The sequence below is a fragment of the Setaria viridis genome, chromosome 1 (genome assembly GCF_005286985.2).
Source record: "Setaria viridis chromosome 1, Setaria_viridis_v4.0, whole genome shotgun sequence".
In the NCBI taxonomy this organism is placed as follows: Eukaryota; Viridiplantae; Streptophyta; class Magnoliopsida; order Poales; family Poaceae; genus Setaria; species Setaria viridis.
In genome coordinates, this window is record NC_048263.2 from 23,741,408 (window position 1) to 23,767,681 (window position 26,274).

A 26,274-nucleotide genomic window follows, 5' to 3' on the forward strand; every position below is an offset into this window, starting at 1 on the left:
GATTATATATCTGGCTGAGAATAGGTCTTGCAGATAAAAAAATATGTGTTGTTGACGAGTGTTAGTGAAATTAATAGATGTTATTACATGTATTGTTATACAGAGAGAAATTAATAGATGTTCTGACACAATGGTATGCTGTTAATTGTAGTTTTCTGTAAGCATCTTTGAGATACCAGATTTTTGTTACTCTAGAGGAGGAAATGTGCAGGTCTGTTGCAATTTGTGAGGAGATAAACTTAGGACGCATAATTCGAGGATGCCGGATCAAATGAGGTGTAAATTTGCTCATAGGAATTACTCACAACGTCAGGGTTGCCTCAACATGACTAAAAAAATTGTCGGGCCAACATTTGTAAAATCATGAGCTGCTAAGCCTTTTAATCATGTGATTGTAATAGCACTCACCCAGCATGACAGCAGATCCAATCCCAGAATCACTGGAACTGGGCTCAGCTAGGAGAAAATATATAATACTGGGTTGTTCACAAATTGCACAGGACATAGCAAGGAGCTAGGAAGAAGGTACAAAAACCATAGCGAGGTAAACCAGGTCCAGTTAAATGTTCGAAATGACTAATTATTGACCCCTAAGTTGTTCCTGCAGCTACAATTAAAACTGAGAAGAATAACAGAGAAAAAAGATATCATCCTTGGTTGGCAGCAACGATCTTTCCCAAGATGGAGCTTTGCATTGTATATTTGCCTAATATACTAGACAAAACCCCATGCTGCTCAAAACCTGCACAAATTTGAAAACCACAATACGTTGCTAAGGAGTGCCATCTGAGAAATGAGAAAAACTTCGCAAGGGAACTTGAGATATAGGAATAGGCTTCAGCCATTTGAATTTCAATTGATCAAACAGCAGAGTATCTACTTATTTATTCTAGAGCTGGTGGACGTCCTACCAAAGTGGAGCTACAGAAGAAATCCTGTTTATAATCACTCCCCAATTAGGAGATATGATGTTTAGGACATCTGCTGTCTTTCATTGTCACCTTCTAACTGAATATGTAAGCACAAAATTGTAAGACTTGTATTTTGCAAATAGATTTCATAGCATGCACTATGATATCATTTGCACAAGTACATGACTGTTCAAAATTATTAAGTTTGATTGCACGCTTTTAAAAATGTCATATATCTCCAAATGTTTTGCAGTAATATAACATGAGTTTACCAGCAGTGGCATATGACCAATTTCCACTACAAAGACCCGTGACAAGAACATCAACCTAACTGTCTTGTTATGATAATCATATAGCCCTGTTACAGAATTTTAGCCAGTGATATGTGAGTGGAAGGCCAGGTAGACAAAATAAGTTAAATAATGTTCAGTAAGTGGAAAGAAGACTAAATCAAACGACTGAACACACTGCACCACAACTTTCTAAGTTGGTTACACTAAATTGTTATAAAGTGATAGCAATGGAAACTTGGAATAACAAGAGCAACAACTAAGAAGAATTCATGGAGACAGCGTTCACTAGTTCCCACGGGAGAAATAGAAGATTCAAGAAGAAACAGAGCAATGGTAGTACACTGCTGCATATGTAACTATGTATATACAAGGGTATTTGATTGCCCATATAAAATCAACTTATGAAAGTAACATTTACCATTAGTCCTATTCTTCTAAAAAAAAACTAACCTATTGCGTTACCACTTCAAATTATTAACGGCCCATTTATGCTATGTTTCGGAACTAATCAGCAACCTAGCTGGCTCTTTGTAGGATCTAGGAACCCTACCAAGTAGAGGGGGTGAACAGGCGGTTTCAACTAAAATCACAAAACTAAATAGATTTAATTAGTAACACAAGAGAAATCATATTTCTACTTTTTCTAAAACTGAGGGTTTGCAACCTAGGGTCACAAGAATAAAAAACTAGTGGCGGACCATACGCCTCTTAGGGCTGGACTGTCCGTCCTTCAACTTTTCAGCACAGCAGAACATACTAAAAAACGGCTAAGTCAAAGAACGGTCCACCTCAACGAGGAAGACCGTCCGCCATACACTGCGCGTTAGCCATTTTCCAAAACCCATTTTACCGTCATTTTATCCACTTTCCAAACGGATAAACTCATATGCAAGCAATGCAATTGTTTGAGCAAAGTGGCACTATAGAACCGTCAAGCAAATGAAATTGACCCCTCTTGATAGTACGGATATCTACCTACTAACCCAGTCAATTATCATCCACTAAGCACCTCTTGACCAGTAAAATAAAAAAGCCCTACCATATACCTGAGCCTTGAGCTCTCCAATGTAAATTCATCAAAGCTATCACTATAGCATCCATTGAAGCTCAATCCATCTCCGGGACTAACCAATACTCGTATCTCCAATGAAATTGTTAGTCCACAAACGTTGTCATTAATTACGAAAACCCAAATTTGGGGCCTAGATGCTTTCACTCTTGGCCCGTGGCACACACACTCTGGTGGCGTTTGGATAGTGGGAAAAGAGGAGTGGGAATGGGAAATAAAGGGATCAGGATGTCTTATCCCTTGCTTGAATTTAGGGAATGGGAAATGAGGTGGGTTTGGGATAGGGATAAGATATGCTCTTTTCCCACCAATCCAATCCCAATGGGAGGGGTGGGTTTCGGCAGGGAAATACCCTGTTCATCTTCAAGCTCTGGCTCTACCTCTCGATGAGCAAAAGTTGCTGAGAGCTCGCCATAGAGCGAGGAGGCCATGAGGTTGGAGTTAGTGCTGCAGCGTGCTGTGGATCTCGCAGTTGGTGGCCTCCATATCGAATTGATGCAGTTTGGGGTGGGCTCAAAGCAGAAGGGGCGTGATCTTCTCCTGAGATTGCCTTGGTGCTGCTGCAGTACTGGTACCTCATCACCTCTGAACAGCAGGAGCCTCCGCTCGTCTCGCCGCGCAGGCTGCTGGAGCTGCCATCGACTTGCAAGCGCAGCTGTTGGTCGCCTCGCATGTGCTGGCCACCAGCCAGAGCTGCCGCTCGATTCAGATGCGGCCACGTCGCGGGGCTTTGATCTGAGCTTGATTGGGTGGAGATCGGCGTCAGAGAGATAAAAGAGAGATCAATCTAGCAACATGGAGTGCCAGCGGTCAGATTTGCAGTTGGATTCGAAGGACAGTAGCCATCGGAGCTGACCTCGTCGAGCACGCGCGAGGCCGCCGGAGCTGCTACACTTGCCGCTCGCTGCTCCAAGGTGCATGTGTTGGATAAGATGCTGTTTGTTTATCTATAAATATACGTGGGATCCACACAATAACCTGAATCCAAACCCACACATATCCGAACAAGGGAATGGGATAAAACTTTATTTCCCTAATCCAAACACAACCAATTATTTCCTAACTCATTTCCCTATCCCTAACCCAAGTACTATCCAAACGCCACCTCTGTATGACTGTTAGAACTACCTTAATCTGACATATGAACACTCTTCAGAACTACTTGGCAAGTCAAGACTTGTGTGTTACAAATCATTTTAAACACTTCAACAGATTTTTGTTTTCTTATTTTGTCCACCAAAAGGTAGTAAAGAGTCACATTTCTCTCCAAGTGGTCCAACATTTAATGTTTTCCAAATGAACTTAGAAGTTTCTTCACTACTTGCTTCCTTTCCCATATGTGAAAGCAAACAGCAGAAACATAGAAGGCATGAGCAGTGACTTACGAATGCCAAGTTTACGAAGGAACTTCAAAACATTAAGAACTTTCTCATCAAACACTTCACATTTGACTTTCACTATCTGAAGGCATTCTGATATAGCAGCTGATACCTCAGCTGGATCAGGGCTTCCTTTCATTTCCTCTACATTTGTAGGTACCTACAGTAAAAGGAACCAATATAATAATATCAACAACAGTGTACAATGATTCTAAAATTCAGCAGTTGCGTATTTTATAAAATGTATACCTCAAGAAATAGTTGAAGAGTGAGCTTCTCCAGAACTGGTGAATGTTCAAGAATACATGCAAGTGCACGTAAATCATCAGGCTCAGACCAGTATTTGTTGAGTAACAAACTCTTCAACTTGCTAAACATAGGGCAGCATCTCAAGTCCCTTTTGAAAATATACTGGACAAAGGGCAAGCAGAAACTATAAAATAATCCTCACTGTGAGGTGTGAGCACGACAAGTGAAAGTGTTTAGAATACTAGATGTTGACAACGCAAGCAAAAAAAGATAGGCACTATGTAACATCTCTCAATAACCTACAACAATATAGATAATGCAGATTATATAATGAGATGACTATAACAAAGGTAGAAGACAAGAGTGCAGGTAATACCATTACAGGGCAAGAAAACAACGCCAACTTCTTAGCTTCTGATAAACCTTTTAGCAGCACACAACAGTCATGGCCATCAACACTGTTATCATGATGGTCGCAAGACTTGCAATCACAATCCCAATAGTTCGCATGCCATTGTCCGCACTGGTCCAAACAGTTCTCAGGTATTCTGACAAATGCCTCCACTAATGATGGCATGCTCTCAAGAACCGGAGTACACCCATAAACTTTATCTAAACGCAGTGAAACCAGATTGGGAGCACAAATGTGTGTGCGGAAAGAATCATAAAACCCACAAATGGACTCAGTGATGCTCAGATATTTAAGGGAATCAGAAGAAATCTTCTTGACCAACGAGAATTCACATTTGTTGAACTCCAGATGTTGCAAAGCCGGGCAGCTTGAGAAATCAGGGAAACTTCTGTAAACCGCAACACCATGAAGCTCTAGCCTCGTCAGATGCTTGGAGGCCATAGGCAAGCCACCTAGCTCAGGCAAGGCGTGGAACCCCTCAAAGTCATTGTGCAAACGGAGCCTGAGCACCCGAGCTTTGCGCGTCACAACATACCAAAACCAGATCTTCAAGCTGGGCAAATCTTCATCACTGAACCCCAAGAAATTGAAGTCACCGAAGTTGCCGAACCTGAGCTCGAACGTGTCTAGAGGCGCGCCTCCACGGGAGAGAAGCAGATAGTCTACAAACTCCCGGAGCTCCTTCACGGACTCGCGGAACTTGCCGTCTCCGCCGACGACGTGGAGGGCCTTGGCGGACTTCCAGAGGTGGCGCCAGCGCCGGGCCAGCACGCAGGTACGGACAGCATCCTGGGCCGGCAGGAAGCCGATGATGTCTTCGAGGACGCCGTCCGGAAGGGCGCCGATGAGATCGCCGCCCCTCTCCGGAGCGGCGACCGGTACTTCCATGTGCTCTTTCTTCCCCGGAGTTCGTCGAGCTGCGCCCGCGGGACGAGAAACGAGGCTTTCTTGAGACCCAAATCTTGAAATCTCTCGAAGATTGCTGAGGGAAGGGGTCGCGGATTAGGCGCGCCGGTGCGGCGGCGCCGATGAAGTGGAGACGCCGGCCGTTGGAGTCGACGACTTTGCTCAAGGGAGCGTTGTTGGGTTGGGAGATGGAGCGCACCGCTTGGGCTGGCAGTGCACGGTGCCCCAGTGGGTTATTAGGCTTGGGCTTAGTGGGCTCATGGGCTCTCTGTATGGGATGATTTGGCTTCAACCAAATTTTAAACGTCTTCATGGATTCCCTGAAAAATAATAATAAATGGACTCTGTAAAAAGTTGTAAAAAAACCATCAGAATAACTATACGTATAATTAGGGTCATTGATCTGAATAATATAGTTGACTTTACACGTTCAAATTTTTATTCTACATTTCTGATTCGAATTATCTTTCGAGTTCGTTAAGACCAATAAATTAAATACTTTATATATGAATAAGTCGGATTAAATATAGCAAAGATAAGAGGATGAGCCAAGGTAGTGGATGGACCAAGGGAAAAAGATAGGAGATGGCTAGGGCTGGATAATGAGCCAGCTCGGCTCGGCTTGGCTCGCTCCAGCTCGTTACGATAACGAGCTGGCTCGGCTCGGCTTGTTATCTTAACGAGCTAAAACCTGAACTTGGCTCAGTTCGTTAAAAGCCCGAGCTGGGTCGGTTCGACTCGTGAGCCGACGATTGCATAAACATACCCACGAGGAATCCACGAGCCGACGACTGCAGCTACGAGCCGAGCGAGCTAACGAGCTACGAGCTGATCGATCTAACGAGCTATGAGCGTTTTCGACCATTAGGAATCCATGGAGAGGAGAACCATCGTGACTATAGTATGAGCAAGATCTTTTTAATAGTACAATTTCGGTGGCCCATAACGAATTTTAACTTATAATAATTAAAACGAGATTTTGCTCCCTGGCGTAAAATCACCTCCGAAGGTCCCCCGAGGACATTTCAATCGTCCGGAGAGGAGATAGAGGAGAGATTGGTGGAGAGAGAAGAATTAGGAAAGACATTATCTATTGAGTGAATTTCATCGTACGTCCTTAACTATTCCTGAGATCTCATCTAGTTTCATGAAATTTTAAAGCGGTCAACTAGATCCACGGTCTAATAAAGAGTGACCGTGGAGGGGTACTTCCGCAATGACAGCAGGGCAATAAGTTGTAAAAAAGATCCCTCCATCTTACATTTATCCCTCTCTCGTCCTCGTCCTTGCACCAGGATCTCCATCGCTGCCACACCCTAGGTGTTGCCCGCCACCATCACACGTATGTCCTCCCAGGTCAGGAACACCATTGCGTCCTTGCCCGCAGTCGTCCGCAACGCCAGCACTGGCATCTTCGCAGCCTTGACCGATGGTGTCTTGGCGGCCATGGGCTTGGAACTGCCCTTGGGCGGCGGGAGGCCGTCAGCTCCGTCGCCAGCGTCACAGACGGAGGTAAAGCCGACGCAGATGCCGATGGCGAGGTAGCGCTGGTGGTTTCCTGAGAGCGTGCCTGGGATGTGGATGGGCTCGTCGCAGTCGCAGCAGAAGAGCGTCCTATCCTCACAGAAGATGAAGAGCGGCTTCTCCTAGCAGATGTCGCAGCGCGGGAGGTCCCCCGCGGCGCTGCCGCCGCCGCCGAGTGGGAGCCATTGGTGCTTGCATGCCAGCCTGTTGGCAGCGTGGATCTCGATGTCGCAGCGCTTAGCTCGCACAACACCGCCTCGTCCGCACAGCACACCACCGTGGCTGCCGTGCCGCCGCACACGTCGCACTGGGATCCTCATCCCACCCCCACCTTTCGCTTAGCTCAGGCTTAGGCTCAAGCCTCACCCTCACGTGCTCTGGCTTCCGCTTGAGACAACAACCAACTCAAAATCTGCATGGAAGCAAGAGGAGCAAAGCAGCAAGCAGCAGGCTGCGGATGGCGCATATAAATCGTGCAGCGCACGTCACGCCACGCCCCTACTCCCGGGACGGGGAGCGAGCTGGTGCCGGTGTCGGCGTCGACGTCATCGACAACCGCGGGCGCGAACACGGCGGTGTTCCTGACATGGGAGGATGTGCACATGACGATGGCAAGCGGCGCCCGCGACGTGCCGGCAGTGGAGATCCTGGACGGGTGCAAGTGCAAGGATGGGGACGAGATAGTGAGAAATGAAAGATGGATGGGTCTTTTTTTTACAACCATTTGCCATGCTGGCATCGCCATGTAGGCAAAAGGTGCCTCCGTGGACCTCTGTGGACCTCCACAGTCACTCTTTATTAGATCATGGACCACTACTGGAGAACTGACCTTCTTTCCACCCCTTTTATCCCGGTTAATATTTAACCCGTGACTAAAGTGGCTTTAGTCCCGGGTTAAAAATGAAGCACCAAAAGGACATCGACGGGATGCGCTTTAGTCCCGATTGAAAAGATCTGATAGCGACGTCCCCCCTTTTGTCCCGATTGGTAATTCCAACCAGGACAAAAGATTTATTCTTGGTTGGAATTAACAATCAGGACAAAACAGGACCTTTAGTCCCGGTTGGTAGCTCCAACCAGGACAAAACGTCCTCCCACGCGCGCCCCCCTCTCTCTACATTAACTTCCCTTTCTCTCCTTTAATTTTCCTTCTCTCTCTTCTTCTCCTTATCCTTGCACCCGGCGCCTTCCCCTCGCGCACGGTCGCCCCTTCTTCTCTCCCTCTCCTCCTTCCCCTCCCCCCCTCCCTTCCTCTCCCGACCCCTCCCCCTCTCCCCTCCCCTTCCCCTGGGGGGGGTGAATCAGCTCAATCTTTAAAACCTGAAAATTTTTCGCAGCGGAGTTAAATGTGTCGAAACTTCCGGTATAGGGGGCAGAACTTCCGATAGAGATAAAATTACAAAAATTCAAAATAAAACAAGTTCAGCAGAATCTATTTGAATCAAAAAGTTCAGCAATGATGTATAGAGACTACTGCAGGTGATCCTTATGAGAGGAACTTCACAAGAAAGTAGATCAGCACAAATCAAGCTCTAGGTCAAGAAGAACTTGAAGAACACAATAAGCACACGAGATAAAGGATTTGTTTACCAAAGTTCACTCCCACAGAGAAAGCTACGTCTCCGTTGAGGAGCTCACAAAGATCCAGGTCCTCACTAACCCTTTACCTCTCTCAATCAACCACAAAGGAGGATTGAGTCACTTACTATGAATCCTCCAAGAGGATGGGCAATACAAATTTTCCGGGCATACCACAACGAGAGGCGCTCAAACGGGCGACGCCGAACCGTCTAGAAGCAAGCTTCAAGAGTAACAAACACGAATCCAAGATCAAAAATGCTTCAAATACTCTTGAGATGAACTTGGTTGACCTCACACTCAAATTTAGAGTCACACACCTCAAATCCTTCTCTCACCCAAGCCCTTGCTCAAAACTCTCAAAGATTTAGCTCAAGGAGGGAGTGGGGAGGAGTATTGAATACTCTTGGAGGTGTTTGTCTCGAGTTTGGTTAGCAACAAATGAGGGAGGGCTGAGGGGGTATAAATACCCGAGCCCTAAAAACTAGCCGTTTTGTTCTGTTAAGTGATTGTTGGAACTTCCGATACAAGGTCGAAACTTCAGACATAGTTCAAATAAGACAGCTAAGCATCCTCTACCAGAAGTTACTGGGAACTTCCGGCACCTATTATTGGAACTTCTGAGATAATACCGGAACTTCCGATACTATTCAATTAAATCCGTTGAGCACCCCCTGTCGGAAGTTTCTGAAAACTTTTGATAGGTGTCGAAACTTCCGACCCTCACAGAAACTGTGAGAAACTAAATGTGCAAGTGTGTGAGTGGTGTCTCTCATAGGTGGTTAGCATCACAAATAAGCACTTTTACATCTTCAAGTTGTCCATCCGAATCCGCCTTTATAGTACGGTGTTCCTATATTCAAATTCAAAAATAAAAAATATAAAAAGATCTTTCTTTATGCTTCAACACCGTCCTTCAAATAAATTAGGGTTCTTTCTTGTACTTTTTTATTTTTTAGAATTTAAACCTATCAATTTCTCGATAAATTCATTAGTTCCTTAATTATGTATGTCATCAACATCAAAACCCATTTAGGGAGCCAAATTCCCTTTCACTTGTCCGTAGCTGATGATTAATTCTGGGAAAATCACACCAAGGTTTGTTGCCTTGTTTATCACTTCCATTTGTCATACTTGCCTGTATGGCACTTCACAACTTTATTAGAGAGAGAGTGCAATGGCACATGTGGATTTTGAAATGTGCGACGTGATGAACACTTTATTCCATTCTATGGTGCGTCTTGATCTCATCAAAGTGGTTCAAACACCCCTCTAGGAGATGAAGATCAAGATATGAATGCATTTCGTGATGCTATCGCTAACGGTTTGTTTGCTAGGCGAGAGTAATCGCTATTTGTGCAAGTTTGTATGGACATTACTATTGTAATTTTTATTTGTGCACTTGACTGTACTAATCTGCACTATTGTAATTTATGTTGAACGTTGGCATTCTGAAATTGTATAGCAGCTTGGCAGGTAGAGCCGTAGCAAGCAGTACAGAGCAGTGTAGCAAGCAAAGAGAGCATGCGGGTGGCTAGGGAAGGGACCAGGGCGCACGGGAGGGGACCCGTGAGGCAAAAGCAAGGGCAGAAAGAACTTTTCTTCATGTACTACCTTTCTATTAGCACTGGATCCAAACAGAGGTGCTAAACTTTAGCACCTCTACTCATTTAGCTAAACTTTAGCACTTACTAAACTTTAGCATTAGCACATCCAAACAGAACCTTAGTCTCCGGATCGCACACCTGGCATCACCACTAACATGAACACACGTAAGCCGTAGCAAATGCCCACTCTGGCACACACCTGCGGTGTTTGCCGCCTCCCTGGCTGGCAACGTGACTTCTTTTTTCGGGTCGCACGACTTCTTCAGCACCTTCTACAACGGCTTCCGACGAAGCTACCTAGAATTGAAAACGGCTTCATCCATTGAATCCCCTCTGCAAAATGAACTGGGCGAGCGTCGAGCGGGGCCGAAAAAACTGACTTCATCCGGCTTCTCTCCATTCCCGCGGATACCCATGTGCAGTTGCCCATCAAATTCGCAAAAATTACACCCCAAAATGCCATCATCTCCAGCGCTCACCGGTCCTCGACTGGCGCCGACGCGCCGTCTGCCATCCCCGCCTTGCCCGGCGCCGGCACGGACGCCATAGCAACGTGACATGTTGAAAGTGTACCGACCGGAGTACGATTTTTGGGAGCGAGCCCGAGTCGCAGTGGTGCCACAAACCGACTGTGGAAAGTGTACCAGAAGTCCAGAACCAAACTAACCCAGCGCACCACGTTTGGAATCTGCGGAAACAAATCTGAGCCCCCTGGCTGGCCTGCCTCCGTGCCTCGTCATCGTCTCGTCTCCCCGACTTCTCGCCCGACTCGTCATTAACTCCTAGAAAAGCCTCGCAAGAAGCGACGAGAGCACACTTCCTTCGCTGTTTCGCCCCAAATCTGCTGCCGGGGGCACGAGCCGAATTTGAGCCGATCGAGGCGGCGGCGGGCGGCAATGGCGGGGCTGTCGCTGCGGTGCGGCGACTGCGGCGCGCAGCTGCGGAGCGTGGAGGAGGCGCAGGCGCACGCCGAGGCCACCAACCACGCCAACTTCGTCGAGTCCACCGAGGCAGTCCTCAACCTCGTCTGCTCCGACTGCGGCAAGCCATGCCGCTCCCAGACCGTAAGATCCACCCCGCCCCTCCCGCAATTGTTACCTCCGGTTCCCCCCGTCGGATTTGGTGGCCCGTCGATCCAGTCCGGCGCACCTCGGCGGGGTTCTCGATCCGATTCCGATCGCGTATGGGTTCGGTGGTTGATGATTCCGCGCGGTGTTTGTGTGTGTGCAGGAGGTGGACCTTCACACCAAGCGCACGGGCCACAAGAATTTCGCGGACAAGACCGCCGAGGCGGCCAAGCCCATTGATCTCGAGGCGCCGCTGAAGCCGGCCTCCTCCTCGGAGGACGTCGACGCCCCGGCCTCGGCCTCGGCAAGCGAGGAGCCTCAAGGTTGGGTTGTTTAACAGTCTACTATTTGTGAGATGGGCGAAAGGGTTTAATCTATTTTGGTCTCACCTTCTGAGTGCTGAATTGTGGTGGTGTTTGATTGTGGCAGAGATGGTGGTGCCGGAGGTGAACAAGGAGATGCTCGCCGACCTGGAGGCCATGGGGTTTGCCACGGCGCGTGCCACTAGGGCACTTCATTTCTCCGGTATATTTAGCGATATTGTTGGCTTCTTTCATTGGAATGTTATTATGACTGTTGAGTGTTGACTGCTTTCACTGAATTCAGAAATTCTTAGTGCCGGGGATTCAATGGATTGCACAGAAAAAATCCATCATATATAAGAGCCTTAGATGCGAGTACTTTGCATTAAGACTTAATTTGCGCTGGAACTTAGGCTGTCAAGCAAACTTCCATGTAATAACCAATATATTACTCTTTTAGAGAAGATTGAGATGAAGCAGCAACTGTCTAAGGATCTGGTTAGGTTGCTTCATGAAGGTGGGCATGTCAATCTACCTCTGACAGTGAGGATATGTTTCTGCTCACACTAGATCAAAATAAACATGTCCATTGAGAATATCCAAAAGATTCTTTGTCCAACTTAGATTTGTATAAGGTTCTGCTAGACTACAAAGAGAGTACAGAAACATGATTTGTTGAATCTATTATTTCTCATGGCACTAAGATATTTTAGACATCCGACTAGTAAGTCAAGACTTTACATGTCTGACATAAGGTTTCGTTATGAGATGAATAAATTGGCAATTGAATTATATGGGACACTGATTTCCATCTGTTTCCACCTTTGACTGCTTTGCCAAGCCCAAATTGACCCACTATGCGTGTAATTGGATGTACTTTCAAATCAATGCTTGTGGAGTGAAATGTGAAAGACAAAAAATTATATATGCATGAGATGCTGATAGGTTTATTACGCTTTTAAGAACTCATGTTAAAATTGAGTTGTATTCTTAACTTGCTAAATAGATGATAGTGGTATATAATTACTACAGTGTCTAAATATACCAACATATGCTTACTGTTTGGTGCTTTTATTGATACCATCTCATCTAATTGTAAAACAATACAATGATGTCCATCCTTTGCTGAGCCATGTACTTTTACTATAGGTAATAGCACCATCGAAGGTGCTATCAACTGGCTTTCTGAGCACCAGGAAGATGCAGATATTGACGAAATGCCTCTGGTATGATGATATCTTTTAACTTATTTCACAGTTAATTAGCAGTTTGTTCCTTTCGATACTCTGATGGTGCTAATTTGATCCCCTATTTGAAAAGTAGAATGTTCTTGATATATCACTAATTGCCTTGCTATTCTATTTCCATTAGGATGTGCTTCATAGTTGGTTTTTGTAACCTTTTTCACTATAGTTCCCATGCTATATTTTTGAAATCTCGCAAGCAGCTATTTCGATCCAAGAAATGGCTAACATATAATCTTGTTGCATTTCTGGATTTTGGAAACATATACCTATTCAATTTGAAGGAAACCTAATTTGAAGTACATACTGTTGATTTGAACGAGTTGATGCTCAATCGCATTGCCAAAATTTGGCCATTCATGCTTCTACATGCACAATTAGGAAGTGCATTGGCCTTCAAATGTTCCATCACTTGCACACTAGGTTTCATTTGTTCCATCGAGCTTTCGTTAGTTATTATTAGGGGTCATTGCAATATTCTATTCCTATGTTATACTAACACTTCAGCAAGAAAATTTCTTTTTCAAGCGCATAACTTCTACAGGTTACTCATCTTCATTTTATCTCTCATTAGGTACCAGCTAATTCAAAAACGGAGGATAACAAACCCAGCCTGACTCCTGAGGAAATGAAGATTAAAGCACAGGAGCTAAGGTGCTTTGATGAACTGTTCTTTTGTGTCATGGGCTGGGTTAAATGGTTGCTTCAAATTTGGTAGATGTATTTTTTGTTTTTACTGCTGTTTTCTTGCTAGTTCTGTATCAGTTCACTTGCATTTGGATATTTTCTGTGCTAGGCATGGTTCAGCTAATACTCCATCTCTCTCTCGATATATATAGCTGTTGAACAGTAAGGAATAATTCCATTTTAGTTTCTTTTGAGAATATAACCAATATATTTGTGTTGATGAGCAAACTAATTGTAACTACTGTATGATCATCTTCTGCTGCAAATTAGTGGTGATTTTGTTTTGTGACCCTGTTGCCAAGGGTCTTGTGCCTTTTTGCAATGCTTAAAGGATCCTGATGTTAGTTACACATGGAATGTGAAAGTATTAGCCACAGACACTGTACTGGGAAAAACATCATATTTCCTTGAAAGCATAGCATTTGTTTATAACACTGCTATTAGAAGATTATCTTTTTTTTAATGTTTGCTCCTAATTGTAGATTTGGAAATTTAGAATGGTTGGGCACAAACTGTAAAGTATGACCATGGTTTTTACTTTCTAAAACTGTTTATTCTTGAATCTTAAGACTTACTCCCTCTGTTTTTGAACATATGATGTTTCGGACAAGCTGATTAGTTCAAAACATCATATATTTAGAGTATTTGGCATCTATGAAATATTGTTGTTCTTTGGAAGACATCTTTACTGAAAATTTCCCCTCCTAGGGAACGCGCTCGTAAGAAGAAAGAGGAAGAAGAGAGAAGAATGGAAAGAGAAAGGGAGAAGGTATGGTCTCAATTCCCCTTTTTTACTTTACTAGCTGGGTGCTGCTTGGTTCTTAAGTTGATTGTCATTCCTGAGCATATCTTTAAATATGGGAAATAAATCAGTCAGGAAGCTGTGATCTTCGTGAACACCGTGGACATATTTGTATACACAAATCAGTGCACAAAAAATCTGAAAAAACAAAGCAGTAGAGATTGACATGTAATGTGGCTATACATTATTTAGAATGGCATTAAAGTACCATAAAAAAAATTAACAGGCAGTTTTATATATCCCTTTAATGTGCTTATTTTACCCCTTAAATGTGCTGAAAGTACCATGAAACTGCCACCTAGTGATATGATGTGCATTTCTTGGGTATCAGGACAAATAGAGCACATCATCATTTTAATCTATACCATGTAACATGTTTCTCCATCAGGCTTCTTTTTGACAGTTCTTTTTTTATTGAATTGTTTAAACATGCTATATCATGGAGAACACAAACTAAACAGAAAGACAATTTGCTTTTGCTCACATTTTTTACATTTTTCAGGAAAGAATACGAATTGGTAAAGAACTTCTTGAAGCCAAAAGAATTGAGGAACAGAATGAAAGGAAACGGTTGGTTTTTCCTTCTCTCTGTGTGTGATTGCACGTGGTTCTGTTTGATTTTCATGCGCTCACTCCTGACTAATTTCTTTTCCACCATTGCCAGCATGATAGAGTTGCGAAGACTTGAGAAAGAAGAGGAGAAAAGAGCTAGAGAAAAAATCCGCCAGAAATTGGAAGAAGACAAGGTTTCTAGTTTCTCCACCTCATGTTTAAGAATCTTTCTCGCTTTGTCTTTCAAGTTTCTAACTGATGTAGAAAATACTAGTAATTGGGGCATAAAAATGTTTTTCCTTTCGCAGGCTGAAAGGAGAAGGAAACTAGGATTGCCACCAGAAGACCCAGCAGCTTCCAAACCAAGTGCACCCCCTCCTGTCGAAGAGAAGAAGGTATTTTTTTTTTCAAGTTTGAATTTCCTTTACCATGATGACTATAGTTTAAGCAGCATTTTGTGCCATTTTGAGCTCATAGTGCTTGACCATTAATTTTGCGGCTGAGATGCACTTGTTAAGAGTAGTAAACTTCTTACAGAACATAACTTTGCTACTTAATTGACTTCTCGTTTTAATTTATTCGCTTCTCACTGTGACATATGAATATGCAGAGTGCATTGCCTGTCAGGCCAGCCACAAAGGCAGAGCAGATGAGGGATTGTCTACGAAATCTTAAGCAACAGAACAAGGTAAAATGTGTAGTTTTTTTTCCTTGAGCCCCTTTTTATTTCGTTTTTTACACCTGCCTGGGAAATCCATCCGTCTGCTGTCATCTTTTGATTAATTAGTCGAGCGGCTTGGCACCCTTGTTCATTAGGTATTGGGTAAATATGATTGTATATGAAAAAACGAGGCATACTAATTTTCTAAGATTGAAGTAATTAATCAGTGAAAAGCTGCAAATTTTGGAGGTTATGTGCTGTCTAACCTTGTATAAGTGGGCATGATGGTCAAACCTATGCTAGATGGCCAAATTAGTCTTCCAAACAGACATGGCACATAGGAGAAATGTTACAGAACTACAGATGTCTGCACATTACCTAGTAAGTTGCTAATTTAGACAGGGAGGATGGACACGGTTTTTTAAACACAAGAATCCTCACGGTGAACTGGGGTAGCCTAACCCTAATCCTCAGCCAGCTAGTCTCCATTGCTGGAAAAGAAGCTAGCCCCAGAAGTTTTTTCACAACATTCAGTCGTTGACGTTCAAATTTGTGTAACCGTGCAAGCATATTGTGACAGGATGACGATGCCAAAGTGAAGAGGGCATTTCAAACACTCCTTACTTATATTGGAAATGTTGCTAAAAATCCTGATGAGGAGAAATTCAGAAAGATCAGGCTCACCAATGCTACATTTCAGGTAGAACTACTAAACGTTGGAATTTAGCTAAGTGCTTGTTAACCTGTTGAAGAACATGAGATGTTTATTCTGTTTCTTATTTCAACTCGCCTTGCAGGAGAGGGTTGGAAATCTGCATGGGGGCATAGAGTTCCTTGAGCTCTGCGGATTCGAGAAACTTGAAGGCAATGAATTCTTGTTTCTGGCAAGGGACAAGGTCGATAAGGCCATCCTGAACACGGCTGGAGCCGAGCTGAATTCTGCAATCACCAATCCTTTCTTTGGAGTCCTTTGAATTACCGAGAACCAAATTGTATACTCAAACCTTTTGGTTTCGCTTCTGCTTGACATGCAATTGTGTTTAACATGGCGTGGACCTATTTGTAATGAATTCACGAATTATTACAGATTACATGCATGTTTCTTCCATACATTACTGAGGTGATCTTTCAAGCAACGTGCTGTGCATATACTTTTTTGAAGTGACTGGGCTCGTATGGTTTTTATAGCCTTTTCTATTTTGAAAATTATCTTCTATGGCATGATCAAGATGAACTAATGCTCAAGCTCATGCAATTATGAGGTGACTGTTTCATAAAAAAAAAGATTATGAAGTGACTGGGCGTCCTTGTGTTGAACATGGCGTGGATCTATTTGTAAGTAACAGATTTCACGGATTATTACAGTTTACATCCATGTATTGCTCAAGTGCATTGCTGCGGCGATCTTTCAAGTACATTGCTTAAGAAATTCTCTTCTATGGCATGATGAACTATATACTCAAGCTCATACAATTTTGAACATCCGAGATCCACGTCGTATGAACTCGTAAAAACGCTTCGCCATGTGCCTTTGACTAGAACTGGGCAAGGAATGCATGAACAGAAATCAGGGAGGATGAACAAACGTGCATGCATTCTATCATGCTATAGCGTCCAATAGACCAAAACAAGAAAACGTTCTCTTACAGCAATTTCTTAAGGGTCACCAGCTAGCTCAGTATCTGATGAAGTTGATGATGAACTTGTCAAATCGATCAATCTGAGACTGAGAGTGAGTCAGTCAGAGCTGAACTTGTCGGTCGTAGATCCAGCTGAATGGCGCGAACTGCGCTTCCTTTGCCCTGTGGTGCGCCCTCTCCTCCAGCCTCCTGAACCTTGGCCCCAGCGAGCACACGAACTCCTGCGCGCGGCGCCCTTCCCCGGAGAGCCCCGTGAGGTCGGCGACGCCCCACCGCCGGACGAGGAACTCGATGATGTCGGCGTAGTCCCTCGCCGTGTACACCCCGAGCCGCTGCGCGACGGCGCTGAACCGCGCGAAGAGGTCCTCGTCCCGGCCGTCGGTCATGAGGTGCGCCGGCATGGCCACCTTCTTGCGCATCATGTCGGCGAAGGCCCGCGCCGTGTAGTCCGGGTCCACCTCGAAGAGCTTCCCCACGACCCGCTCGTACGCCGTCTCGTGCCGCCTCTCGTCGGCGGCGATGGCGCCGCAGGCCCGCGCCAGCGCCGCGTCGCCGTGCCGCCGCGCGTGCCGCGCCGTGTTGCCGTGCGAGATGAAGGTCGCCCGCTCCTGGAACGACGTGTAGATGAACCCCTGGTACGGGTTCGTCTCCGTCTTCGGATCCTAATAGTTATAAATATATAAATAAGAAACTGAATCATGGCAGGACGATTTGGATGGCAAAATGTGTTAAGAACTCATATAAGAATGGATCGATCGAAATGTTTTCTACCATTCCTGAGGCGATGAGGTACTGGATGGTCTTCTCGACCTGGCGCATGTCGACCCTGCCGGTGAGGAAGAGGTACTTGTTCATGAGGTCGCCGTGGCGGTTCTCCTCGGCGGTCCAGGCCCGGGTCCAGACGGCCCAGCTGGTGGGGCTCGCGCCGGTCTCGTCGCGGACGCCGCCGTCGAGGGTGTTGAGCATGGTCTGGTACGTGGGGAGCGCCTCCTCGGTGACCATGTCGCCGACTAGGCACACCAGGAGGTCGTCTGGGATCTCCGCGGCGCGGGCCCGGAGCTCGCGGACCTCGTCGACGAACGCCTCGGAGGACGCGTCGGGCAGGTAGTCCTGCGGCTGCCAGGAGCTCTCCACGGGCTTGAGCAGCGGCAGGATGTTGTCCGCCGCCCACGGGTCCAGCGACTCGAAGATCTCACGCTTCTGCGGCGGCAGAGAGTGCGTCACCGGCCGCCGCACCTCGCGGGGAGGGGCGAAGGGCTTCTTGTTGGGAGCCCTCACCCTTGGTCACGAAATTGTAGCAGACACACAAAGCAAAAAATTAGTTGAGACACTACCTATATAGGAGTAACAACATTTCTTAAGATGATCCTAAAGAAACGAGGCATCTAGAGTATGATCAAAATATGTATCACACAGATTCAGAGCAAGCCTAGTGCCAGCAAAATCAAGAACGCGCGAAAGGAAACGGGAGCCCAACACAACCAAAATCCTTGGCGGTAATATTCAGAGGAGGAAGCATGGAGTGCTGCTCACTGGGCCGCCGAAGCCATGGCCACCACCGGGGACAAGGCCCTCCTCCTCCTCCTGCTCCACGTGCAAGGAGGCGTGGTCGCCGCCGCCGCCGCCGCCGCCGCCGTCGGGGCACCGAACGCGCCGCAGGAAGGGAGGACCGCCGCCGCCGCCATCACCAGAGACATGACTGCAACTTTCAATCTCGGCGATGTTCTGCTTCTGCAGCTCTAGCTAAGATGAGAGGCGCCAAGCAAGCAATGAGCGCTGCCGGCAGTTCCGATGACGTACTAGCTCGCTAGCTGGGTAGCCATGACGTACTCTCCGGATCCTCTGGGTGCGTGTATGGATGCCGGTGGGTATACTACCCTAGTGTACTAGGTGCTCACACACACACACGTTCACTAGAATAGCGTGGCGCGTGTTTACAGGTGCTTGCGAAGCTCAAACAAGTTAGCATGAAGAATGCATGACGCTGTTGTCGCGGCCGGCGAGTGCTCACGGTTTCCTCTCGCAGATACGTATACACATCTGGGTATTAAATTGAAGGAACTGTCACGCAGATACCGCATCAGTTTAAGTGAAATTTTCTTTTCAATTTAATCCGCCACTGGTTATCTCTCTGCTGTAAAGATTTGAGCAAGGATTTTTTTTTTATCAAAGGGGGAAAAGGGCTGGAGAACTCACGGCCTAAATAACTTAATTTTTTTTTCCATGTTCAGAAGCTGTAAGTTGTTTTTTCTTGCATGTTTCGTGGTGAACTTGTTGGGTTGCTTACATTTCTTGAGAGGAGTCCTCCATGTTCAGATGCTGCAAGTCATAATTCACAAATTCACTCCTGCTGGTATATCTACCCAACCAATGCACCCCTCCCCGGCACAGCACACAATTTTCTTGAGTGCAGAAACATCACCATTTGATTTCCGCTGTCAAATCATAACTAGAGACGACGGAAAGCATGATGGCCCAAAATCGACCGGAATGTAACAACCTAGCATGATATATGTGATGAGATGCGAGGACACTGCTGACAAAAAGCTCCATATGTATGGCGCAGCAGGACTGGCCACCGTATGCGTATCCCCACGGAGCCAGGCAAAGGAGCTTCTTTCGTTACCTCATCTGACAACCAGCGTTGGATATGCTTCTCATTCACGTACGATATACGGCCTGTTCGGCTGGACTTATAAGCCGGCTGAAAAGTTAAAACGGCTGATTTGTTGTGCGAGAAAAATACTATTTGGTGACGGATAAGAACAGATTAATGTTACTTGTCCAGTCCCCACTGCAAAAAGGCGGCTGGAAAACACCGGCATTAATCTGCTCTTCCCAAATAGAAGCATCATTTATTCATTTACAAGAAAACTGGTGTACAAGTAAACGAGGACACGCAGTAAATCTGCATCGCACAAGACCCTGGGCACGCAATACAATCGAGAGGGCTTATTAGTAGGAGTATTTCTTGTTTAATTCTCACTTTTGTCAACCAGGAATAATGTAATCTAGCAGTTCATCTACGCGCAGAAAAGCAGCCTCTAGGAATAAGCACTGGCACGGTTTTCCTTGCCTGCTGCAGAACCTTAATCCTGCATTTCATGAATGAAATTTTAGCTTCTCTTGATCCCCCACTGAAAGAAAATGCCACATTGCCACGCCATCTTTATCCTGGGCTTTAATTTCAGCTGCTCAGATATTTTCATATATGCTAGGCCTGCTTAGGTATTTCTCGGGCACATTTGCAGTGCTAATAAGACAGAAGCAACATCTGAATCATGCCCGTGAAATTAGCACAAGAAATAGCGTAGACTTGATATAAGCAAACCAGTTTGCTAGCCACAATGCAACCATGAACCATTACAACCGACTAACTGAGCAGCAGCTATGAACACAGCTATCTGCTGTCAGAATGTGGGTGAACAGCAAAAGAGACCTTATCAATTGATGGCCCTATGGCCAGAATCAGAGTTCAATACAGGTGAAATGAGAATACATCATGGCGCTACAGCAATTCAATGAACTGACGCATAAATGTCAAATTATTGTTTAAGAGTGCAACGAGTGAATGAAAGTTGTAAGCAAACAAGAGTGAACATGAGGCCAACCAAAGACGGGCCTCATCTGAACACTAAGCGAGGAAAGAAGCAGGATCCCATCCTATAAGGATAGTAAACTGCCACCACATGTGCGCTCCAGGGCATCATTAGGCTTTGATGGTCACGCTGCACAGACAAGACCCCGAGGGCTTCAGCTTTGACGTGCACCACTCAGAACCCGTTGGCGCAGCGGGATCATACATCAGCGTCTGATACCCGGGCTCTTCCTCCAATGGGAAGAGCAGCAGCTTGTCGTCATGTATACCCAATGAAAAACGAGTTCTTGAGCTACCTGTAAGCGGCACCGGGATTTTCTGCCACGAGTTATCAGCTGGGTTAAAGATCGCCAGGGACCTCTGGTTCTTCCATTCAATGCAGAAGAGCTTCTCACCAAGAACGGCATGAGCCGTGACCATCACGCAGCCATTCTTAACCTCTCCCCAGGCGTGGTTGATAGGATTGTACACGTCAACGAAACGAGAGTTGCCAATTGTGAAGCTTGAACGGCCACCCATGACAAAAAGCTTCCCTTCAAAACTGCACCCAAAGCAGCCCCACCTTGGCCTGCGCAGGCTCTCAATCAGTGTCCATCTATTCTGTTCTGGGTCATAAACTTCGACACTAGACAAATTGTCACCATTTGGACCAAATCCACCAGCAACATATATCACACCATTGACCTCTGCACAGGCGAAGTCACATCGAGCCACATTCATCTTAGCAAGCAAAGTCCACCTGAGGAATGAAAAGCTCTAAATGAATAAGCCTAATTATTTGAAATGATGTTACCTTAATTAATAATATGCATTTGAATAATATCAGTGCAGATAAATTTCTCTCGGGTGTATAGGTTCTTCCAATTGCTGGTTTAGCTTGAACTTTGTGATATTAGTAAGATCATTTGATTCAAAAGAATCTACGATAGTATAATTAACTTTATTGATACATAGGAGGATCCAAGCATACCTGTTGAGGCAAGAATCATACTGGTAAACCTCATCCGAAACATATTCCTTCCCATGGTCAGCAGCATATCCAGCAATAACAAAGAGCTTCCCACCAATAACAACCACACCAAATCCTGCCTTGGTTAGTCCAGGCATTCGCGGAAGAGGGCTTTGCGTCTGCCCTGAACACTCCAAAATCTCCCAGTGCGACCCCTTTGTGCCAGCTTCTGGAGTTAATACATACACCCACTCCTCAAGTTTCCCAACCTCCTTCCTTACAGCTATTAGTTCCTTGCTCTCAAGAAATGACATCCACCGCTTGGAAACTGCGCCCATAACAGGAAAATGACTACGAGGAACAAGGGCAAGACATATCTTTGCCAAGTCTTCAGGCAAGCCTGGTATTAGATCACAGTATGAATCACGTTCCTCTTGGGGCATAAGCCCTGAATAAAGTTTGGGTCTTGTAGGAGGCTTGAACAGCATCCTCGCACGTAGGCACGTCTGTGATTGAGAAAACTGTTCTTGTGACCCAACAAATGCAAGCATTATGAGATTTAGTAGGAAGCACCTCAATGTTCGCCTCCTCTTGCAAACCAATAGGAATAAAAACCCTTGGCTTACTTAAAGACCTTGTCTACTATAAATGGCAATGGCTGAAAGGGAAGGATTCGTGGAATCCGTCGCCTATGGGAACGGTCAGGGACAAGGGCTTGAATGATGCCGAAATGATGTTCTTCAACTTTGATGTCTCTGTTTTCGTTACCCTTGCTGTATCAGATGCCATCCGATAGTGAGAGTCTGTGGAATGGACTTTCCTGGTAGAATCAACAGTACTCTCCTTATTGACAAGGTAGAAACAGTTTCCTCCCTCACACATGGCCCCAATACCTAAAGAAACAATGAACATAAGCTGTTAGCAGGAGGAAAAAATTTAGCTGCCAGGAATCTTCAGAGAGTGGGAGACACATACCTATGTCCATATAAGTTTGTATCACAATTAGCCAGCAGTAGCATCCATTTCTTATACAAGTCTAATCACCTGCAGTAATTAAATAAACTTAGGAGGAGGAAAAAGCAGATTGACTTAGGCTGATAAAGTTAATTTCATAGGAGCACAAGCATTCCAAGTAACTGCACGTTACTGTCTAGAAAAAGTCTCTAGAAAAAGGCTTCCAAATAACAGGGTAAACCATTCATGGCAACTGTTCTACTATTGATGTTACTACAAAAGCTTGGCAGGGAAAAGCGGGTATCTGACTACTCCATATCTTCAGTGGTATTACAAAGAGAACAGAATAGATATCTAATCATAGGAGATACCAATAATTCCTGATTCCACCAAGCAGAGAAAGATGGAGTTGCTAAGGATCAACTCATTCGAACTTTTTTTTAGGAAAAAGGATCGGGCACTAAGAGGGGAAAATTATGCTGCTAGGTAAAAACGCACTGGTTATTAAAGTTGTGGAAATAGAACAGGAAAACCCATACCAGAAACAGTTATAATCAGAACTAATAACAGCCATCAGACAAGCTAAACATTCAGAAACAGGGGAACAGGGGCATGGTGGTTCAGCTGAATCCCAAGATTCTTGGAAATCAAACTAGCATCAGTACTCAGCCACGCAGCAGGCAAATCCGCAACGCACAGGAATGGTGATTTGGATTTGATTGCTCTGCAGCGAAGAAAAGACTCGCGAGGACAAAAACGACGATGAATCATCCGCGCAGACGAGAAGGAGCTTTTCCTTACCGGCGAGAGGAGGAACCAACCCAAGCCGGCCCGGACGGACCAGCGGCGCCCCGGGGATGAGGACGGCCACGGGAGGAGAGGGGAGAGGCGCGGCGGCGGCGAAATGGAGGGATCTGGATCGAGGGGAGGGCGGTGGAGGGGACTTGGGGCACGGTTGGTGAGCGAACGGTGGATGAACACGGGCCGGGTTGGCACGGGTTGAGCTGGATAATAAATTTATAGGAGAGCTGCCGCCAGGAGTGAAAACGGCACCGTATTCCGTCCACGATGGGGTGGCCAGCTGAGAAGATGGCAACGGGCGTACCCGCGAGCAAGAAAACCCGGTGGGCGCGGATGAGGGCAAGAAACTCGTCAATCGGAAGTTGAGGTCTTGAGCAACATGCCTGCCCCACTCGGCTATTGACCTAGTATCCCGCAACTTGTGCTCTCCATCTTATCTACTACATCTCATTTAGACGTGCCACTGCCACCTTCCCGTGCAGCAGCCATGCTAGATGGAATGGTGGTGATTGGAGGAGCTCTCGATGTTGGCGACGAGAAATTTTTGGTGCTAGGGAATTGGGACGTCACATGCGCGTCTCACTATTACCCTAAAATTCCAACCTTACACTATGCAAAAAGAAGATTCCCCATCACATCAAACTTACGGTACATGCATGGAATACTGAATGTAGACGAAATCAAAAACCAATTGCACAGTTTGGTTGTACTTTGCGAGACGAATCTTTTGAGCCTAATTAGTCAATATTTGGACAATAATTCACAAATACAAACGAAACGCTACATTATGCTACAGTGCTGTTACAGTGATTTTGGTTGTCCAAAATCGGGCAACTAAACAGAGCCTAAAATTGACATTGAATTCACATGTCTTACGAAATTTGGTACTACGCATGCAAATTCTTTTAGCTTCTCTCCTATTTTCTTCATTTCTCTCTTTTTTTTCTCTCCATCATTGACTAGAAGTTTTTGCCCTCACTTATGCATAAACCACGGACAGCACATGGATTTCAACTTTGGTGGTTTGAGCAGTACAACCAAAACTCCATCCATGAAAAGAAAGGGGTTGGGTGGGTGAAACGCATGCCTTGGTGAAGTATTCGACGGCGGTGAGAAATCGCCCGTAGCTCGCTGGCATTGGACGATCCTGACTATTTTCGTCTTTGACAAAGCACAGCTTGTGTGCGTGGAGGGATAAGTGCTTGCTATTATCCGAGTCACCAGCTTCATCTCGCTGGTAGCAACGGTGGTAATAGCTCTCTTAAAATTTAAAAAGTACTCGATCCTGCAGTGTATTATAGGTGATAAGTGGTGCTTGGATTCTGGATAAGTTTTATTTTGGCGAGCACATTCGACGAATATGGCTCATGGCATTGCCACTCGGCGCTGCTGTTATTTTTATCCGGTTGCTCGATTGGAATGTTTTACACGGTTCAGATTTCGACCTAGTGACAGCCGAACATGCTATCCATTTTCTGTAAGCATACTACTATCATAATGAAAAATACTCAACCATCTATTTTCTGTTAAAAAGAAGAAGAATGTGCATAGTGCACATTCTAAAAGCACCCTTAACGTGCAATTATTTGCAAGTAACGTGTGCTACATCATCCTCAACCACCGCTTAACATGCACGGTTTGATTGTCCTTCAAATATGCTTAGAAATAAAGCACCCTGCAGTTTCGTCAGAATTAAATTAAATCCCTAGCATTAGCATAACTAGTCCATCGTGCTCCCGCACGGACTAATATTTTTAAAACTATTGTATTTAAAAATTATTTAGAAATTCAACTCCTATAGCTAATAATCAAAATTATTTACCTACTACTCTCTCATTTTTTCAATACTTCAACATAATACTCATATAGATATCTACTTATATTTGTCCAGTTGCGATTGATTTTTAATTAGTAATTACTCTATAAATTTTTTTCATTTTGTATCGCACCTACTTTTGGATATTTCTATATGATGCACGTGAAGATAATTAGATTAAGATTTAGTTGTTTACTATAGATTATTTTTAATAACAACGTAGTGGGTAACTTAGATACATATTTAGAATCACATTATAAGTTATGCTTTATAATGCTATGCATGAGAAAATTGGATGAAGATTATGGAGTTACTTTAAATTATTTTTTATAATGGCAGAACTCTATAATTTAAATATAGGTTTATGGTTTATTTTAGAATATTTTCATAATGATAGTGGTGGGTAACTTTTTTAAAAATATAATAGACCAATGACTATGGTTATTAGAGTTTACAGGATTGATGTTTGATGTTTCTGATTTTTGTGAGAATTTCTAGGATTTATATTTTTTTTCTCTAGCGTGTCTCGTGAGAACTAACGCGGAGTCTCCAATGGAAAAAATAAGGCCACATTGCTACAAAATTATTACCTTGACCTCTCATTTGTTAAATATTCGAACACAACACTTATATAGATATATTTATTATCTTTATTCGACTATGATAGATTTTAGTTAGTAACCACTCTATAATGTTTTCATCCATACTTATAATCTTTAACTACATGCACTTGAATTTATTTAATGATCCTAAGTTTGAGCTATAATTTTAACATAGATTGTCTCATCATTTCCTCTATATCTTTATAAATGGTGACACACAACATGTGTATATACCTTAATTATTATATCATATACCTATAGTGTAAGAAATAGATTACTTATAATCATATGTTGGTGTATATTTTTAATTAAACCTCATGTTATTTATAATAATGGTATATGTAGGTAATATAGATGCAAATTTAAGGGGTTACTTTAAGTTATTTTTTAAGTATTAGTGGTGGGCAATTTAGTTGCAAATTTAGGAGGTTATTTTAAATATTGTTTATGATGGCATAAGTGGGTAATTTTGATGAAGATCAGGGGGTTACTTTAATTTATTTTATACAATGGTAGATGTGGGTAATTTAGATATAGTTGTAGGGGTTACTTCAAACCATTTTTATAATGGCATAGGTGTGTAATTTTTTAGAAAACATAATAGATCCAATGGCTATGATTATTTGAGTCTACGGCCAGGTGTTTTGCCTTTTTAGAGAATTTTTAGGATT

The 26,274-nt window shown here is 44.4% G+C and overlaps 4 protein-coding genes across 7 annotated transcripts; 1 reads left to right on the forward strand and 3 right to left on the reverse strand.

Moving 5' to 3' along the window:
- Positions 1-364: 364 nt before the first annotated feature.
- LOC117852028 (putative F-box protein At1g49610) lies at positions 365-5,426 on the reverse strand. 3 transcript variants are annotated; one of them, XM_034733955.2, is made up of 5 exons: positions 4,278-5,426; positions 3,902-4,063; positions 3,659-3,812; positions 1,184-1,269; positions 365-742 (listed from the first exon to the last, which is right to left on the reverse strand). In XM_034733955.2, the coding sequence occupies exons 1-5, from the start codon at positions 5,199-5,201 to the stop codon at positions 707-709; spliced, it is 1,362 nt and encodes a 453-aa protein (XP_034589846.1). In that variant the 5' UTR covers positions 5,202-5,426; the 3' UTR covers positions 365-706. The 3 variants fall into 3 exon arrangements, with proteins under 3 accessions (XP_034589846.1, XP_034589854.1, XP_034589839.1); XM_034733963.2 differs by lacking the exon at positions 1,184-1,269; XM_034733948.2 differs by lacking the exon at positions 365-742 and having other exon boundaries at positions 749-1,269.
- A 5,230-nt stretch (positions 5,427-10,656) lies between these two features.
- On the forward strand, positions 10,657-16,353 carry LOC117851894 (uncharacterized). The gene is made up of 12 exons (XM_034733810.2): positions 10,657-10,992; positions 11,159-11,318; positions 11,425-11,520; positions 12,447-12,523; positions 13,116-13,195; positions 13,937-13,997; positions 14,533-14,600; positions 14,695-14,776; positions 14,891-14,977; positions 15,193-15,270; positions 15,824-15,943; positions 16,041-16,353. Exons 1-12 carry the CDS (start codon positions 10,825-10,827, stop codon positions 16,215-16,217), a joined length of 1,254 nt encoding a protein of 417 aa, XP_034589701.1. The 5' UTR covers positions 10,657-10,824; the 3' UTR covers positions 16,218-16,353.
- A 220-nt stretch (positions 16,354-16,573) lies between these two features.
- LOC117851903 (stearoyl-[acyl-carrier-protein] 9-desaturase 5, chloroplastic) lies at positions 16,574-20,156 on the reverse strand. Of its 2 annotated transcripts, XR_004639674.2 has the most exons (4): positions 18,417-20,156; positions 17,655-18,162; positions 16,891-17,545; positions 16,574-16,784 (listed from the first exon to the last, which is right to left on the reverse strand). XR_004639674.2 is itself a non-coding variant. In XM_034733819.2 (3 exons), the coding sequence occupies exons 1-3, from the start codon at positions 18,578-18,580 to the stop codon at positions 16,985-16,987; spliced, it is 1,233 nt and encodes a 410-aa protein (XP_034589710.1). In that variant the 5' UTR covers positions 18,581-20,156; the 3' UTR covers positions 16,821-16,984. The 2 variants fall into 2 exon arrangements, 1 of the variants encoding a protein (XP_034589710.1); XM_034733819.2 differs by lacking the exon at positions 16,574-16,784 and having other exon boundaries at positions 16,821-17,545.
- Positions 20,157-20,305: 149 nt separating this feature from the next.
- On the reverse strand, positions 20,306-22,131 carry LOC117851918 (F-box/kelch-repeat protein At1g67480). The gene is made up of 2 exons (XM_034733832.2): positions 21,452-22,131; positions 20,306-21,220 (listed from the first exon to the last, which is right to left on the reverse strand). Exons 1-2 carry the CDS (start codon positions 21,979-21,981, stop codon positions 20,593-20,595), a joined length of 1,158 nt encoding a protein of 385 aa, XP_034589723.1. The 5' UTR covers positions 21,982-22,131; the 3' UTR covers positions 20,306-20,592.
- Between the last annotated feature and the right edge of the window lie 4,143 nt (positions 22,132-26,274).